Source organism: Morone saxatilis, unplaced genomic scaffold, assembly GCF_004916995.1.
Source record: "Morone saxatilis isolate NCDOM2014 unplaced genomic scaffold, NCSU_SB_2.0 Contig3, whole genome shotgun sequence".
NCBI lineage: Eukaryota > Metazoa > Chordata > Actinopteri > Moronidae > Morone > Morone saxatilis.
Window position 1 is genome coordinate 4,083,085 of NW_023339873.1, and position 16,551 is coordinate 4,099,635.

Genomic DNA, 16,551 nt, shown 5'->3' on the forward strand with positions numbered 1-16,551 from the left:
TAAATGTTACACACTGGACTTAAAAGTGATCGTGAACAACAACAAATAAATAAAGAGTATTACAGAACTGCAGCAGCACGTTCAGATCTACCGATTTTATTCTGAATGTCACGTAGAAATCAAATCCTTTACAAAATTAAATAATGAAATGAATTTCAAGAATCTCAACTCGACATAAACCCTTAAAAACAATGACCTCGGACATAACAGATATTTCTATCAACTATTAAAAAAGAAAGGTTTCTAATAATAATCAATCAATCCGTCGTCGTGTGTGTAACAATGTCTGACCTTTTCCTGTAAGTGTGTGTAGTAAACAGTTCCTCTTGTGGATACTGTCACCTGACCTGTAGTATTTGGTTGCCTTTAACTGCAATGCATGCTGGATAAACGTAAGCATAGAAACTGGGTGAGTGGATGGTAATGTCGCCCTGAAATGTCCCACAGCCTCAGTCCCTTTTCCCGTCTCTCTGTAAATCGAGTCTGTACTCAAACAAAGTGAAGTTCGTGACCCTGGCGACGAGCTCGGGAATGACGAACTCTCTAATCTTCTGGAAGCCCATGTGCTCGTACAGCTTCTGAGCGTCCGTCTGCACCACGGAGGTGTACAGGACGACCGCCGCGAAACCCCGGTCTCGAGTAAAATCAGCCACCGTCCGACACAAAGCCTTGGCGATGCCCATGCCGCGGTGGCTGCGGCGTACAGACATGCGTTTCAACTCCAGGCACCCAGGCGCATTCTCAGCAGGGAGGCAAGCCACCGAGCCGACCACCCGTCCGTCACTCTCCGCCACCCAGAAACACGAGTCCTTCTGATTCAGGTAGGTCTCGCCGATGTTGTTCAGGTCCTTCTTGAGGGACGTGTCGATGTATCTGTTGAACATGTAGACGACCAACTGCCGGGCCGCGGCCATGACGAGGGTGACGGCCAGGATGGGGAGCAGGAAGGACTTGGAGCTCGTCATGAGAGCGCAGAACAGGCACATGAGCACCATTTGGGTGGGCGGCTGTTTCAGGAGGTGCATGAAGGACGACGGCACGTGCTCGCTCATCCCCAGGGTGAAGATCTCCTTCACCGCCTCGGCGTCGTCGTCCTGATACTTCCGGATCTCGATATCGGCCATGGTTCAGCCCTGCTTTTTAAAAACAGAAAGAGGTCAAAATGTGAGAAAAAAAAAAAGAGTCACAGTCTGTTGAAACTTGTTCCTGTATCTCTAAACTGTAGTCTAGACATCACTTTGGGCTCAGTGCCAGACACTGTACTGAAGAAGAAGTAGTTGCACTTTCATAATCTAACGTGTGAAACTTTATACTTTTAGAGTACTGAGACTTTTTCACAGGAAATACTTTGCCAATTAGAGATTTTACACGTTAAAAACAGAATTATCTCGTATTCTGGGAAGCTATTAGACCGATAAACTGTGCCAGGCAATAAACAGGCTGATTTAAACTAGTAAATGTAGGTATGTGTGGACTTTTTCCACTTATGTAACACTGTCTTTTATCCTTTTTTATAAACTCGACATTAAAGAGTGTCTTTAACGTTTGTGTGTCTTTATTTATAAGACAAATTCATGTGAAGTGAATATTCAGGAGGAGTTCAAGACCTTATTTCAAGCAAACTCACAGGTTAATTCTCACTCAACTCACCAATCTTCCTAAAGAGATCAATTTTCAATCCGTTTTAGGGGATCCCAATTATGTTATAGCTTTTTCTAATTGGCAAAAAAAAACTGTTCCTCTGTGAAATATTACAAAAGATGCTTAAAGGGCCATTTAATTGCTGTTTTACAACTGAAACACACACTTCTTACATTTGAGCTTTAATTTATATTATTGGGATTAATGCTGTTGCTGTTATTTGTGTGTCTCATTATTAGTTTACCATCACTTTTAATCTATTCATATTATTTCCTCTATTCTGTGTTTTTTAAAATGTTAATTTTGAAGTTTTTCTGTCTCTCTCTGCACTGAATGCCATTATTGATATCTTTGTCATTTTGTATGCATCTTTTAAACTGGTCGCAAATAAATAAACCTAAATCAATAATAATCACCAGGTCCATCCAGTATCATGCAGAAGTGAGAGAAACACTGGGAAAATCCAACAATGTACAGTAAAAACAGCACAATGACCCTCAAACATCACATGACACTCACTTATAACGCTTTTAAACCAAACACCAGGCTATTATATGAATGCTAACGTCGCTATCTATTGACCAACTGTAACATGTAATCGTTAAACATTAAACTAAATGAATAATTCAGAGCACAAACGTCGTAAATCCTTCAAGGAAACGTTCAGATTATTTATTTATTTGTTAGCATCAGCTAGCTGCAGCGCTAGGCAGATTAGATAGTTTTGGTTTGATTTGCTCCGATATTCTCCGGAGGAACAAAAAGGTTAATAAATAAAGACTTACGTGTTTTATTTGAGTGGTTGGCAGCAGTGTCTGGACGTGATGAGCGCAGAAAAACTTCCCTCAACTCAAAATCGTCTCATTTCATTTGTGTACTTCCCAAACATCGGCTGTGCTGCATTCAAGGGACGACTAAAGAATGGGGGATTTAAACGCCCGCCTATTCTGGTATGAAATCTCGTTGGATTAAACTACACACATTTTGCTCTTGGGTTGTTGAAACCTGTGTAACTATCTCTGTAAAACAATGTTGATATAACAGACGTGAGTCAAGTGTTTTTTCCCGCTCTGCTGCTCATATTTTTACCACGGATGTAGATAATTACGAGCCACACGGTGTGCGTGAACGCATCTTGCACCACTTCCTGTCTAATGCTGATTGGCCGCTGCAGAAGGAGAAAGGTCACATTGGTGATATTTTATTGTTGTAAAGAATTTAAACACAATTTACTCATTATTTTACCTTTTTTTTTATCATTCAGTGAACTGATGACCCCTGACAATACATATTTTATAGATAATTCATATTACATAACAATAACAGTGGAAAACAACTGATAAACTTTATAATAAAACCAAACATTTAACTTAATAACTGCAGGAAGTTTGTGTAAAACAATATTGAGCAGATTTATTTCCAGTGAATATTAATCAGATTAGTTTTCCTGATATTTTTGTACAATTCTCTGTCTGTATTATTTATTTTTTAACAATCATACATACTTAATAGGCTTTTTTTTCTTCTTAACGAAGTCAGTGTTTGAAATGCTGACATATAGGCTTACTGTGTATATTTCTTAGGTTTTCTTACACACCTTAATATAAAAAAGGCTTTGCGACTCTCATGTGAAGCTTTGGTAAATCCCCTGGTTGCGAACCACTGCTCTACAGAAATGTTTCCAATCCTTTTTATCTCGTGACCCTTTAAGAAAACAAATGCAAACCTCTTGTATGTCTACAGGTTGTTACCACTTCAACCAAAAAGAGATTTTCTTCCTGTTTAAATTGAAAATTTATTAAAGACCCAAAAAAAGATCCATTAATCCAATAAATTCACAAGAAAAGAGGACAGTCTGAATAAATATATTTTTCTGCTTTTCTATCTTGTTTATCATCTTATAACCCTTCAGATTTATCTTGCCACCACCTGGTTGGCAATTTTTATTTTATAAAAAAAGATATCCACACAATACTATGTATTAATTTTTTTTTTTACCTTTATAAGTAATAAACAAAATTACATAAAAAAATCTTTAATACACAAAATATTTTTAAAAGAATTTCTGAACTTTACCAGCAGTTTTTGTAAAGTAAAATTTGATAGTCTGATTTTGAGAATTGAACAGAAAACACAGACTACAGTGAAGGAACAAAGGTCAAAAGATTCAAGTACATTACGGAAGATTGCACATATTGTACATAATTGGTCCATTTTTACTGTTGAAAAGTTTCTTTAATTCTATCTTTGGTATTTCTGGTATTCCATGTTGGTTATTGTACTAATCATACAGCCACTGACAGAAGCTTTCAATGTAATAAAACCCTGAGGGGAAAACAATGCATAATGTAATTAATATGTATAGACTTCCGACGTAGATCAAATACCACCTGGTGACAAAGCTCTTCAAAGTTCACGTCATTTGTAGTCGCAGTGGTTATTTTTTGTTATATTTTACGGTCGGAGTCCCACTGGTTTCATTATTAACATCTTCACATTGTTTAAAGTTTGACAGACAGCATCATATATTCTATAGTCAATAAAGAACCAGTGAAGGTCAAAGAGGTCACAAAACTCAGAGGTCAAACACTGCTGCAAAAAAAACAACTGTCGTCATAATAACACAGCTTATATATGTTATACTAAAGAACCAGTGAGGTACAATAAATGTAAGATATTTCACACTAAATGAAGACTGAAAAAATAATTTATTGTCTCCTTAAAACAAATTTGACTAGAGTTCATACATCAAATGATTGTAAAAATCTTCCCTTCTTATACGGAGTAAACACTCCTCTAAATTAGCATATAAAAGCATTAGTTGTCCTTCAAAACATTTGGTTTTGTTTCGTACAAAATTTTACATTCATGTTCCCGCCCAGCCGAGTGAGCAGAGACGTAAGCAGCTCATTTATTTATTCATTTTTCTTTCCAGTTTTGTCTGCCTCCGTCTTCCCTCCCTCTTCTAGCCCAGGTTGATGTCGCCCGCGAACATGGTGATCAGCAGGATGATGGTAAACCCGGTGAGCAGCCCAGCGTTCTGGATCAGGAAGAAGATGATCTTGGTGGAGGTCCGCTTCTGTTCCCGTGCTATGCTGTCCATCTCCGGGAACTGGGACGAAGAATAAGGACAATCAGATATCTGTCTCGTGCACAATCCTTTAACAGACATACACTGGCCAAATTGTTCTCAAGAGTCAACATAAAGGGAAGTTATAGTATTTAAGACAAGAATCTGTTGGTTTGTGTCCGGCAATAAAAATGGAAATGATCAATATCCTTATTAACTGACTGCTGATTGGCCTTCTGCGGGTTTTATTTTATTTTATTGCTTTTATTTTTACTGGTGTACCCTCATCTTTTTATTACTGTTGCTTCTTTGTGTTATCTTATTTATTCGCTATATCTTTTTGTGCAGACTTGGAACCTTGTGCTTTTGTTGAAATCGCTGCTTATAAATAAAGTGCGAGTTGGATTGGATTGGATAGGTCATAATTTAAGACTTAACATAAAGCATATTTTTCTTATTATCAACAAATCACATGAAAACGCCAAAAAACGACAATGAACTGATCTTTCGAACAATGTCCCTCTGTGCACACTCACAATATAAATCTGAGGGTTGATTAACAAGTTAGGAACAAACACATTTTTTTCCTCTATAATATTTTGATATTTTCATTTTTAGAATATTTATCTTTACAATACTGGATAAATATGTAAATTGTACAGTTCCCAGCTTTTATAGAACATTTCTGAGCTTTTGTTTTACCAACAACAAGGTGTATTTTGAAATTGTAAACCAGCTTTCGTTGATGTTAACAGCCCAACAAGCTGTAAACACAACATTTACAGTTAAGTTCACACTTGATGGATACATAAAGAGAAAGTAGTTCTTACATGAAACTGCTCACAACAAGGTCTGTGGATTATCTCGTGTAACCTAGGCTTGATTTATGGAAAGCTACAGTTTTTCAAATGTAGTTTTTGGCACTTTAAGCACCACATGCCAAGTGCCATCTGGTCCCATATTATGAGACATCTCTACAGTTAATACCTCAAAAACTCAGGAACACACACAAAAACAATCTAGACTGATAAATAGCACTACAGGTAAGAGGAAAAGTATGTATTTTTGATCTAAAGATTTACATCTACTGTAAGAAACAACAGGTTCGGCACTGAGAGATGGACTAACACATTGTTGGAACATAACAAAAACATATAGAATAAGAACAAAAGTAGACCAGATTTGTAGAAATACAAACAGCAAAACAGCAATCTACACATGCAGTAGTATCCTCAGGTATTTTCAGTCTAACTCACCATGTCTGCCAACGCAATGTACAGGAACATTCCTCCTGCGATGGCGAAGATTGCATTTGGGGCAAAGTTGCTCCCGAGCAGGATGCCAAAGACGAGACCGACGTAACACGACACCGCTGACAGCAGATTGAAGAAAATGGCTTGTGGGACGCTCATACCAGCATTCAGCAGGATAACAAAGTCACCTGCACAGGAACAAAACACAAAGGTTGATAAGTTAAAAAGGACAGTTTGAACATTATTTTAAAAGCCCATTTTTCTCTGTAAAATAGTTAGTAGTCATGTAATATAACAGATTGCCTAAAAGACTTTTTGATATCACTTAAAACAAAGACATTGATCTTGTTTACCAGCTCTTCCTGTTACAGGATTTTGTTGAATTAAACTACATTAATTTGTCGTAGGATTGTTGAAACTTGTGTCAACTGTCACTGTAAAACAACCCCGATATAATCAAAGTGACACGCTGCTGACGTGAAGTATTTTTCCTACTGGGCTGCTCATAATTTTACCACAAATTAAGACAATTACGATTTATTAACACCTCTCTGTTTCTTACATGACCTGTATTACATTATAATACTTTATTGTATTCAGTGTATGAAAACAAATCCTGGGAGATCAATGATTTGGTGCAATTCTGCAGCGTGTCAACGGAGGTCAGTAAAGATCATAGATTTTAGTAGAGTAAAAAGATAACCTGCTTTTAATCCCTTCAAATCTAGTTTTCCTGTTTTATTTCCCCTTAAATTACTTTATTATGTGTATTATTATTATTATTATTATTATGTGTGAGGTTCTTCTGGCTCTTCATTGGAGCTATGTGAGGTTCACACTGATTTAAAGATTCAAACTTGAGACTTTCTTTATGCCTGTATTAGGCCACCAAATGGAAATATTATAGATGTCTTGTGTCATTATGTACACATTTCCCCAAAATTCAGCCTGAACTATTTGGTAATTTGGGAACTTTTCAGATCTGTGGGTTTGTATGGAAGCCCTGAGAGGCAAGTGAGAAAAAACATTCTGGTGATACATTTACTAAATGATCTAAATTGTTTTATCTCCGAGTTTATGAATTAAGAATAGTTGAAAAAAAGTTCCTTAATGTTTTTTTTTTCATCTAAAAAACAAGTGGTAAAAAAAAAGTTTAATATTTGTTTCTAACCTACTTCTCTTTTTATCTGTTGAAGTGTTTGTTGTTGTAATTCTCATTCTGGCCACAAGAGGCAGAAGTGCATCACTACAACATGTTCTAAAAAGGTCTAAAAGCATCTTCATGTTTTCTTGAGTGAGTTTTAATTTCTCTAATAATCTGATTAAAATAAATCTCTAGCCAAAAGAAAGAAATGACAGTAATGTTAAACAACTTGCTAACATATCTGATCTGTACTTTGTGTTTACAATGAATGAAGAAATTCACCTGAAAGAAGCCAAAAACTTCTATCTTCACCAGTTTTAACAGGTGAGAAAACAATTTACATCAGAAAACTGAACACCAGAAAAAAAACCTCTCTGGTCTTCGGTAGGTTTGAGTAATGTTTGACAGTACAAGGTTGTAATGTTGTAATGAATGAGGTTGAACAGGGTTGAAGACTCACCCAGCTCATGGGGAAACTCCTCACATACGATGGCGGTGGACGTACTGAACCCGGTCAGAACCGACACAGTGAACGAGGCACCGATGGCCAAACCGTCAATGAAGTTGTGCAGCGCGTCGCTCAGAGTTATCATCCACGCCACCGTCTTGATGTTGGAGATGCGTTGCCCACGCAGCCAGTAGCACATCACGGCAGATGCCTGGACTTCCTGGAAGACAGACGGGACCGATTAAAGACAAAGAACTCATGCTACTGTTCGATTACACCAACGAAGAATCTTATAACGTGTGTGGATTTAGTGAGACAGAAAGATAACACTCACACACTGATACCTGTATGTTTAAACCTCAAGTTCAAATCAGCCAGAAAATTGAGGACAAAGTTGAACATTTGGCTTTTGGCAGCTGTTCAATACCTTGTAAAGGGATTTTCTCATGAGTATGACAAACTAGAGAGCAATGAATTGTTTGCTTAACTGTTTTAATGTGGAAGCTTATTAAAAAAAACTTATATTTAAAAGTAGATTTGTGTGTCTGCTAGCAGCTCTGGATTCAGCAGGTAAATCAGTGCTTTAAGATAAATGCCTGCTTACAATGACAATGTTATATTGATGTTTATTTTCTAATTATCACTAAACACAATGTCAAGCTGAGAATTACAGCAATCACTGTGACCAAGATAAGAAAAAGTTCACTTGGTGACTGTTTGGAAATGATCTCAAACCTAATTGTAGCTGTGTAGCTCTACTGAGGATGACAGGAAGGTGTTTAGTTAATAAACCAAAGTATGAAACAAGTACAATTTTGACCTGGTGTTTTGATTAAGGCCTTACGTGACCCCTTTTCTATCATTTAGTAAACTGTTAAGTGACATATTTTATGGATATTATATTCAAAACTGTACAATTAAACAACTGCAAGACATCATAAAGAAGTCATAAATACTTACTAGGCTTCTTTTTTGACGAATTCAGTGTTTTCTTGTCCCTGACTCTTGGCCATTCTTCTATTAGGCAATCTACTTACCTACAGAAATGTACCAAATACTGAGAAAAAAGGCCTACTATGTAAATATTATACGTTTTGTAGCACCCCTTAAAATTAAGAAAGCCTTGCCTGTGAAGCCTTGGCAATCCCTAGTGGGGGTCCAGACCCTGAAGTTGAGAACCACTGAGTTAAGGGATCACCAAACCTATTACAATTCATCTTGAGGAGGACATGAAATTTGGCACAAAACCTGATGGTGGTGCTACAGGTAAGTCTGGGGATCTTGAATGTTTGTACAAGATTTCACTTCAATAATTGACCAAAGTGTAATCCAAAGAGCCATGAACATGATTAAATAAAGACTTTGAGGAAATCTTACTTACTAAAGGCTTTTTATCAACAGAGCGTGTCCATCTTGGATCCACAAATTGTAACAGATAGCCGACTGATGATCAAATACAGGAAATATTTTCCCCTAAATGAATGTGCAGCATTCGCAACGAAACTCTTCAATTACAAATATAATGGCATGAGTGTTTTTAATGGGAAACCTGAGAAACAGGCGCACATAAACAGAGCATTTTGGAGCTCGGTTGAAGATACTCTGCAGTGACAAAACGTCCCTTTTATTAGCCATGGGCCAAACAAGGAGTCTTTGTGCTCACACCAGACAGTTCCAGCATTTACCAGGAGGGGAAGGATCTGAGACCTTCAGCTTGGTTTCACTGCTCGATCCCCTCTGTGACAGCAGCATGTCTGTTTGTTTAGTATTTTTGATCCCTTCAAAGCCAGACTCCTCCATAGGACACAAGAGATTTCACTGTTAAATATTAACAGCAGCACTAAATGCCCTACATGTGCTCCTGATAACAGCTCAATAAATGACTCCTAAGCATCTGAGCTTGCAGAGAAACTAAAGAAGTGAGTCCAAACCGCATTAAAATCACCTCCTTCCGGCCACTTCATCCTGTTTGGAGATATTTTGTAATACTGTTTACGTCTGCAGGATTTCCCTCTTTGATGACTGATAAGATGTTTAAAATACAGTCGCGAATCTTGATGAATTCCGGTCATGTGTTTTTTTTGTGATAGTGACGGCTTGCAAATCTCTGTCGAGCATGCAATTACTTAAGATAAGATTTCCAGAGAAAACTCACTGTTTATAGCTTAAAGACTTACCTACTAATAAGATAAAAGACGATTGAGTACAAGGTTGACTGCTGTGTAGGTTAATGTGACATGTGCGCAGAGGGAGTTGCTCAATCCCAAGAATGTGGGCTGTTTAATTCACCCTCGTTATTTTATTACCGTTACAGATGACGTGAGTGTGCACTGTTACCTGAGAAGGTGTCACGATAGGACGCGGGGGTTCTGGGTTCGGGCTGCTCTTGTCTGTGGCGATGGTGCTGATGCTGGTCAAAACGATGGAGTCCTTTTTCTCCAGTATGTCTCCATTGTGGAGGGAGTTTTCTTGAGGCAGCTCTGCAGGAGTGAAGTGGCTGTGGCCATGCTGGAGACAATGGAGACACGGGAGTCAGATAAACAGGAGAGAGTGGATGTATAATAATGAATTGACCCCTTCTAAGTCTTACTCTGTGCTTCAACTACAGTTGAAACCTCTGTTAGCTTTCTCCTTTCCTGGACTTTACTTAGATATGCTATGTGCTAGGCCAGGTTTAAGGACCAGTGTGAAGGATTTAGTGGCATCTAGCAGTGAAGCTGCACTCTGCAACCAACTGAACACACCTCGCATCTGTGTTTGACGAATGAGAACAGGATGTGGAGAAACTACGGTAGCTGTAAAACTTGCGAAAAACCTGACAGGCCCTGTTTACAGCCAGAAACATGCCAGTTCAACATGTCCCTAGATAAAAACGTCTCATTCTAAGGTGACAAAAACACAATGATTCCTATATAGAGGTGATTTTACACTAATAAAAACATACATAAATGTTGCAAACTGGATCTTTAAAAGATAAAAGTGACATATAGATATAGTAAAGTCTTAAGTTAGCTAGCTAACTTTAGCAAAATGCTTCAAAATGTGCTTTTTTTCATGACGAGGCTAGCACGTAGCATATCCAAGTACAGGCTGAAAGAAATAGGCAGACTTTATGATCACTACAAACCTTTAAATCTAGTTTCAAGATTTCAAAGTCAGCTCAAGTTTTCAAATTGGTTTTATCAGGTATTTAAACTATTGCAAAGATGAACATTTTTACCTGATTATGTGGCTAGAGGAAAAAATAAGGGATTGCCATAGTAATTATTAGTTCATTAAAGGGGGAAATGAATGTGTTGGACAAATTTAATGGTATTTAGTAGTTGAGATTTTTCACTCAAAACCACAAATGTCAACCTGATGGTGGCGCTAAAGGAAAAAGTCAGAGGATCAGCAAAGTCAGAAGTATTCATCCTACGGGGACAAAGCTAAGCTAACCGGCTGCTGCCATTAATCAAACTCTGTTTTTTGTTGGCTAAAAAAACTTAAAGGTAAAGGTATTCTGTCATATAAATCACAAACCCTGTGACCCTGACCCGTGTGCAAAAATATTAAAACATAAATAATGTACGTGACTCCCGTGTTCTCGTCACAGTCACTAATTAGCAGCCAAATTAGTTAATAAATCAGGGGTATTAATGGCAGTTATACAACCGGAATAAATGATATCACTCACAGCAATAAAAGAAAAGTGCTTTGCACCTGATAAACCGACTTACTGAACTGTAATCTTACCTCATGCTCTACCCCGAGAGCCATTTTCAGGACCTTCTCCATGAAGAAAAGGACATAAAACCCTCCAAATATTCCGACTGCATTCGCCACGTAGTTATCAGTTTTGGGATCAAAACCCAAAGCCTGTGGATTAACAGGAGAATGTCAGTGTTAGTTATACAATACCTCCCTTTTATCAAGCTCTAAAACATACTCAAAACAGGCATTTGTTTGACTTCATTTAACCCACTCCACCTCTTACAAACCTCTGGTATGAGCTGCAGCACAGCGTTGGAGAAGAGCGTCCCGATGGCCAGGCCGATGAAGTAGGTCAGCACTTTGGGGAAGTAGGACTTCTTGGTGAAGGGGATCAGCAGGAGACCGAGCAGAGACGCCAGGTTGATCACAGTGACCGCCAGAAACCCGTAACCCCACACTGGCAGCGCAGAAATTAAAGAATAAACAGTTACTTACAATGAACATTAGAATGTCAAAGAGAGGTTTATTGACATATTTAATGCTTTAGGCTCATTTCTGTGGTGTGTCTGCATCCATTTTGAGAAGTGAAGTCATCTTTAAGCTCTTTATTTATTCAACTATAGTTAAATACAGTGTCACCGCTTATCTTTTCATCTTCTCTTGAATCTTCAATTCATTAGAAACTAATTGTTGAGTAGCCTATGTGAGCTTGGGCCCCCATATAAAGGTCGAGTACACGCTCATTCTGTACTTTTTGTTGTTGTTGTGTTTGTTCGGTTCCGATTCTGTGTGTCTTTCTTGTATAAATGTAAATGCGTAAATTAAAAAAGTTCAAAAAAAAGAAATAAAACAAACTGTAAAATGCTGATTTTGTTTCTCAGGAATGTGTTTAAGGCAACAAATGTAAAATATTTCAGCTGTAGAGGTTTTAAGGTCATGCAGGACATCTATTGGCGGCCATATTGGAGGTCTTCTGCTCTTTTGGGACTTATTTTTTCCCTAAATTGAGTCTGTGAGGTAGGACTTCCTCTCAGGTTGTATTCACAATCCGGCCAGGGTCCTGCTCTTAGATAACAGTGACTGAAGGTATAAGACTTTGTGTTGTGGTTGTACTGAACAACCTGATCCTGATCTGAAAATACAGTTTCATTGTTTGGACTGCAAAATGAATTGATGTGTGAAGGAACTGCTCACTCCTCAGACACTGTTAGCAACCCACAAATGTTCTTCTAGATGGTTTTACTGTGTGAAAGACACTAAAATGTAGAAAATGTAGAAATTAACAACATAACAGGCCACAAAAAGTATCCACAAACACCCAGCACCATTTGCCCCCTCCATCATGGAAGATCTGCACCTTGAAAAGCTACATTATGTCCCATTTATTTTTATATATGACAGAGTTACCAAACAAGAAGTTTTTTCGTAACACAATGCTATTTATTTGCAGAGGAGGAATTTTGTTCACAGAGACCGGTGAGGAAACAGCGTGCATCGTGATCAGAACTCTGAACAACAGTCACAGTTGGCCGTAACTGTGTGTCAACAGCACCGAGGAGGAGCGTTCGACGGTGAATCAGAGAGGTCAGTGGCTCTGTGAGTCAATCCAGGACATTGTGGAGAGTTATGGCTCCTCCACAGGAGATGACCGTGTTTTATTTGTGGACATTTTTATCAGACAGTCATTAGTGGAAACAGATAAGTAAGACTGAGAAATAAAGACCTGAGACAAAAGTCCAGATTCAAATGTGATGATCCAGGAGTTACATGCATTTTCATTTACAACCCACCAATCAGAGCAGCTCTGAATGACGGGTTTACAGTAGTGCTTTGCCGATGTACCATATGAACCGCTATAACCGGTTTAAACTTCCTGTATGACATGAATTGTTTTATATGCTGCCATTCTGGTGCATATCTGAAACAACAGCTGGGACTCTTTATTCTTGTACAACAGAACGTTTGAGAAATATCTACTTAAACACTTTGTTTTTACATCCGTTTACAGTGTTTATACAGCTATTGTAAAGTATTTTGTTGGTTGTTGGTTCTGTTTTTACTACATTTGCACAATATAAATGGTTTATATTCTGCACGACGGTACTCCTGACAGTAGAATAAGCCACTAAATTAACAATAACAGATTACTACTTATTAAACCATATTAAAACTTTAGCAGTATATTCTGCTGTGGAATTAAACCTCAAATATTAATTTTACCAACTCATGCAGCCTGTTGTCTTTACACCTCATTGTGTCTGTATGTGCTTTAAATCCACAAACAGATACACACAAGACAAATGTCTGAATATCCATTATACCTCCACATTTAAATGTTTCCAGTTTTGCTTTCTGGTGTTAAAAACAGAAACTAAAACAGACTGAGATTCAAACGTCATCCTTGACCTTGGAAACAGCATAACGAGTTAAATTTAGTGACACTTCTGGAGCTTTTTATCCTATCACGCAGTTTTCTTCAGGATGTACTTTGTTCAGTAGTCATGGAATTGTAGATGTTCTAATTTAGGTTTTTCTGAGCACTTTAAGGACTTAAGGGGTTAAAAATAATCTTAAATCTTGTTCTTAAATGCACAAAACAACAGAAATAAATTCCATGAAAAGACACGAGTGCACAGAGAAGATTGTGTGATACAACTGAAATTATTATTTAATCAGCTATGGCAGGATCAGTTTTCAATTATTGTTCCATTTCCTAATTTCCTGCTTTGATTTGTGTGTCACCCTAATTTATTCTTAAGAGCCAGAAGTATCAGGATATGTGGGATAACAAAAATGGGGAAAAACAGTCAATCTGACATCATATTTAAACTAAAATAAAACATTTTTCATACTTTTTTTCAAACTATTTGTGGTATTTTTTAAACTTAACGACACCTGGAAAGTACCAGATTTCCTTTAGTTTACTGACTTTATGTTGCAGTAATAAATTAATAAAATATAAGAATCTAAAAACAGAAAATCAATGTAATTACTATGTTTCCTGTCATTTAAAGAGTCTAAAAGAAGAAAGTTGTTCAGCGTCACAGGTTTTAATGGTTAGTTAAAGTTAGGAAGGTCGACCTCAGGCAGCTCTGATTTGAACCCTCGACTTCACAGCTGAATCAAAAGAAACTTCACATCCTGTTGTTGTTGTTGTTGTTGTTTTGTTTCAGGTTTTACAAGCAAGAATAAATTGCCACCCAGCTGTCTTTAAGGTGGGATAGAACCACTGCCAGACCTCATTCAAGGCAACAAACCTGCATGACCTGTGAATTATTTGAGTTGCAGGGGATCCTCAACAAATAAACCAGTGTAGTGATGAAGCAACTCACCAGTGTAGTCCAGAGGGGGCTGGGGCGTGGGGGTGACATAGGGGCAGGAGGGCAGCAGCACCTGGGTCAACAGAGCGGGGCAGATTTTCCCCAGATGTCCCACAGTCAGCTGACTGACATTACTGAACCCAAAGTGGGACAAGATCTGGTCGGCCGAGGGACACTGAGGGACAGAGAGACGTTATTAGACATGTTTTTAAATCTCTCTTCTGTCGCTAAAATACTTCATGCTGTTAATTTAATGTTCCTATTACTCATATATTCCTTTATGTGTTTTTATTTGAAGTATTCTTGTATGAAATGTGATATATATGTTGAGTTTTGTTATTATTATTGTTGGCAGGTGATCAAATAGGAACCATTAATAACTGAAGACTATGAAGTTAGCCCAAAGTACAGCAGAGAAGAGTAACACTTATACACATATAATGTTATTATAAAGCCTAATTCAACACAGAAATGCTTTTGAATGCATTGTTGCAAAAAAGAGCAAAAACTACTAGCAACAAAACAAAGACAATATGGAAAAATGACATAAAATATGCATAAAAAACACATATTTGGTTAAAAATAAGCATTTAACTACAAAAGCCAGTCAGATAATAATATATTAACAAAATAACAATTTAATAAGTGAGTTATAAGTGAGTTCTGGGTATAAACTATGACTACACGTATAAGAAATCAGTTCTAAAGTCATTCAGTTTTATTTCTGTAATAAGTTTAAATAGTAAAAAGTAATAAATCTAAATAGTTCACCTCTTTGTTTGCCAGCGGGTTTCCTTCAAGTATTGACTCAGACCTCCTGGCTGAGATGAGCAGCAGTAAATCATCCAGATTCTCCGTTGTGATGGATGAATTTTCACCATAAAAGTGTAAAATATTCTCCAGGAAGCCTTGTCCATCCCGGCCGACCACACGCACACTCTGGGACTTTGGAATAAAAATCAAAACGCACCCAATAAAACATCCTAAATTAAACATTTTGGTTTTTTTTTTTTCTTAAATTCCTTCAGTGAACTAATCTGCTTTTTCTTCTGCTCCTCTGGAAAGCTGCTTCACTCAGAACACAAACATCAGGATGTCCCTGCAATTTGTAGGCAGTCCACAATCAGATCCATGGCTCAGCCGGGAGCAGGAATCGCCTTTGTCCCTTTTATGTTTTCACCCTCCCTCAGAACCTGATGAAGTTATTTTTGGGGAGCAGCAGTTTGTCTCCTCATGAGCTCTGAGTGGATCTATCAGGACTGTCGGAGCTGGGTCAGGTTCAAAGTTCAGTCTGCAGAGGCATGAGGGGGAAAATGGAGGTGACCGACCGCGTGCACTCAATGCTTTCTTTTGTGACTGACTTTCTCACTTGGTATGCAACGTCCTCACACACACACACACACACACCCACACACACACACACACACACACACACACTTGTAAGGGTCTCCCTCCTGTGTGTGTGTGTGTTGTGTGTGTGTGTGTGAAAGGTGACTGTGTGAATGGGGACAAACAGGCCGGCTGTATAACTCAGTGTGAGTCAGTGTACAGCTGCGTCTCCGGTTCAATTATGAAAACAGCTGGAAGTTAAAAACCTCATAAACACGTGAGGTTGTGTTTAAATGTCTTTGTCGCCACCTTGTGGCCGCTGGTGGTCAACGCAGTTTCAAAGAGCCAAACAAAGATTACAGCAAAGTATGTAATAATAATAATAATGATGATGATATAATAATGTCTCTAACGTCTGACAACATAACAGTCACTTTGCAGCCTATTTAATACTTTACTTTGCTGTTTTACATACATATATTATGGCCTATATTTCCTCTAAACTATTTTTATTATATTTTTCTATTCTATTATTTTATTTAATGTGTATTTTCTAATTTGCCCAGTGTGGGATCAATTCAGTTTATCTCATCTTAAACTTTATTTATACAGCACTTTTCAAAACAAAGTTAAAAAGTTGCCTTACATGGCAC

At 37.8% G+C, this 16,551-nt stretch overlaps 2 protein-coding genes across 3 annotated transcripts; both read right to left on the reverse strand.

Annotated features, from left to right (window-relative positions):
• Positions 1–75: 75 nt before the first annotated feature.
• nat8 (N-acetyltransferase 8) lies at positions 76–2,561 on the reverse strand. 2 transcript variants are annotated; one of them, XM_035673297.1, is made up of 2 exons: positions 2,427–2,561; positions 76–1,133 (listed from the first exon to the last, which is right to left on the reverse strand). In XM_035673297.1, the coding sequence occupies exon 2, from the start codon at positions 1,122–1,124 to the stop codon at positions 450–452; it is 675 nt and encodes a 224-aa protein (XP_035529190.1). In that variant the 5' UTR covers positions 1,125–1,133; positions 2,427–2,561; the 3' UTR covers positions 76–449. The 2 variants fall into 2 exon arrangements, with proteins under 2 accessions (XP_035529190.1, XP_035529191.1); XM_035673298.1 differs by having other exon boundaries at positions 76–1,136; positions 2,427–2,549.
• A 1,151-nt stretch (positions 2,562–3,712) lies between these two features.
• slc39a8 (solute carrier family 39 member 8) lies at positions 3,713–15,849 on the reverse strand. The gene is made up of 8 exons (XM_035674255.1): positions 15,341–15,849; positions 14,582–14,744; positions 11,537–11,706; positions 11,292–11,414; positions 9,894–10,064; positions 7,569–7,776; positions 5,968–6,152; positions 3,713–4,753 (listed from the first exon to the last, which is right to left on the reverse strand). The coding sequence occupies exons 1-8, from the start codon at positions 15,563–15,565 to the stop codon at positions 4,607–4,609; spliced, it is 1,392 nt and encodes a 463-aa protein (XP_035530148.1). The 5' UTR covers positions 15,566–15,849; the 3' UTR covers positions 3,713–4,606.
• Between the last annotated feature and the right edge of the window lie 702 nt (positions 15,850–16,551).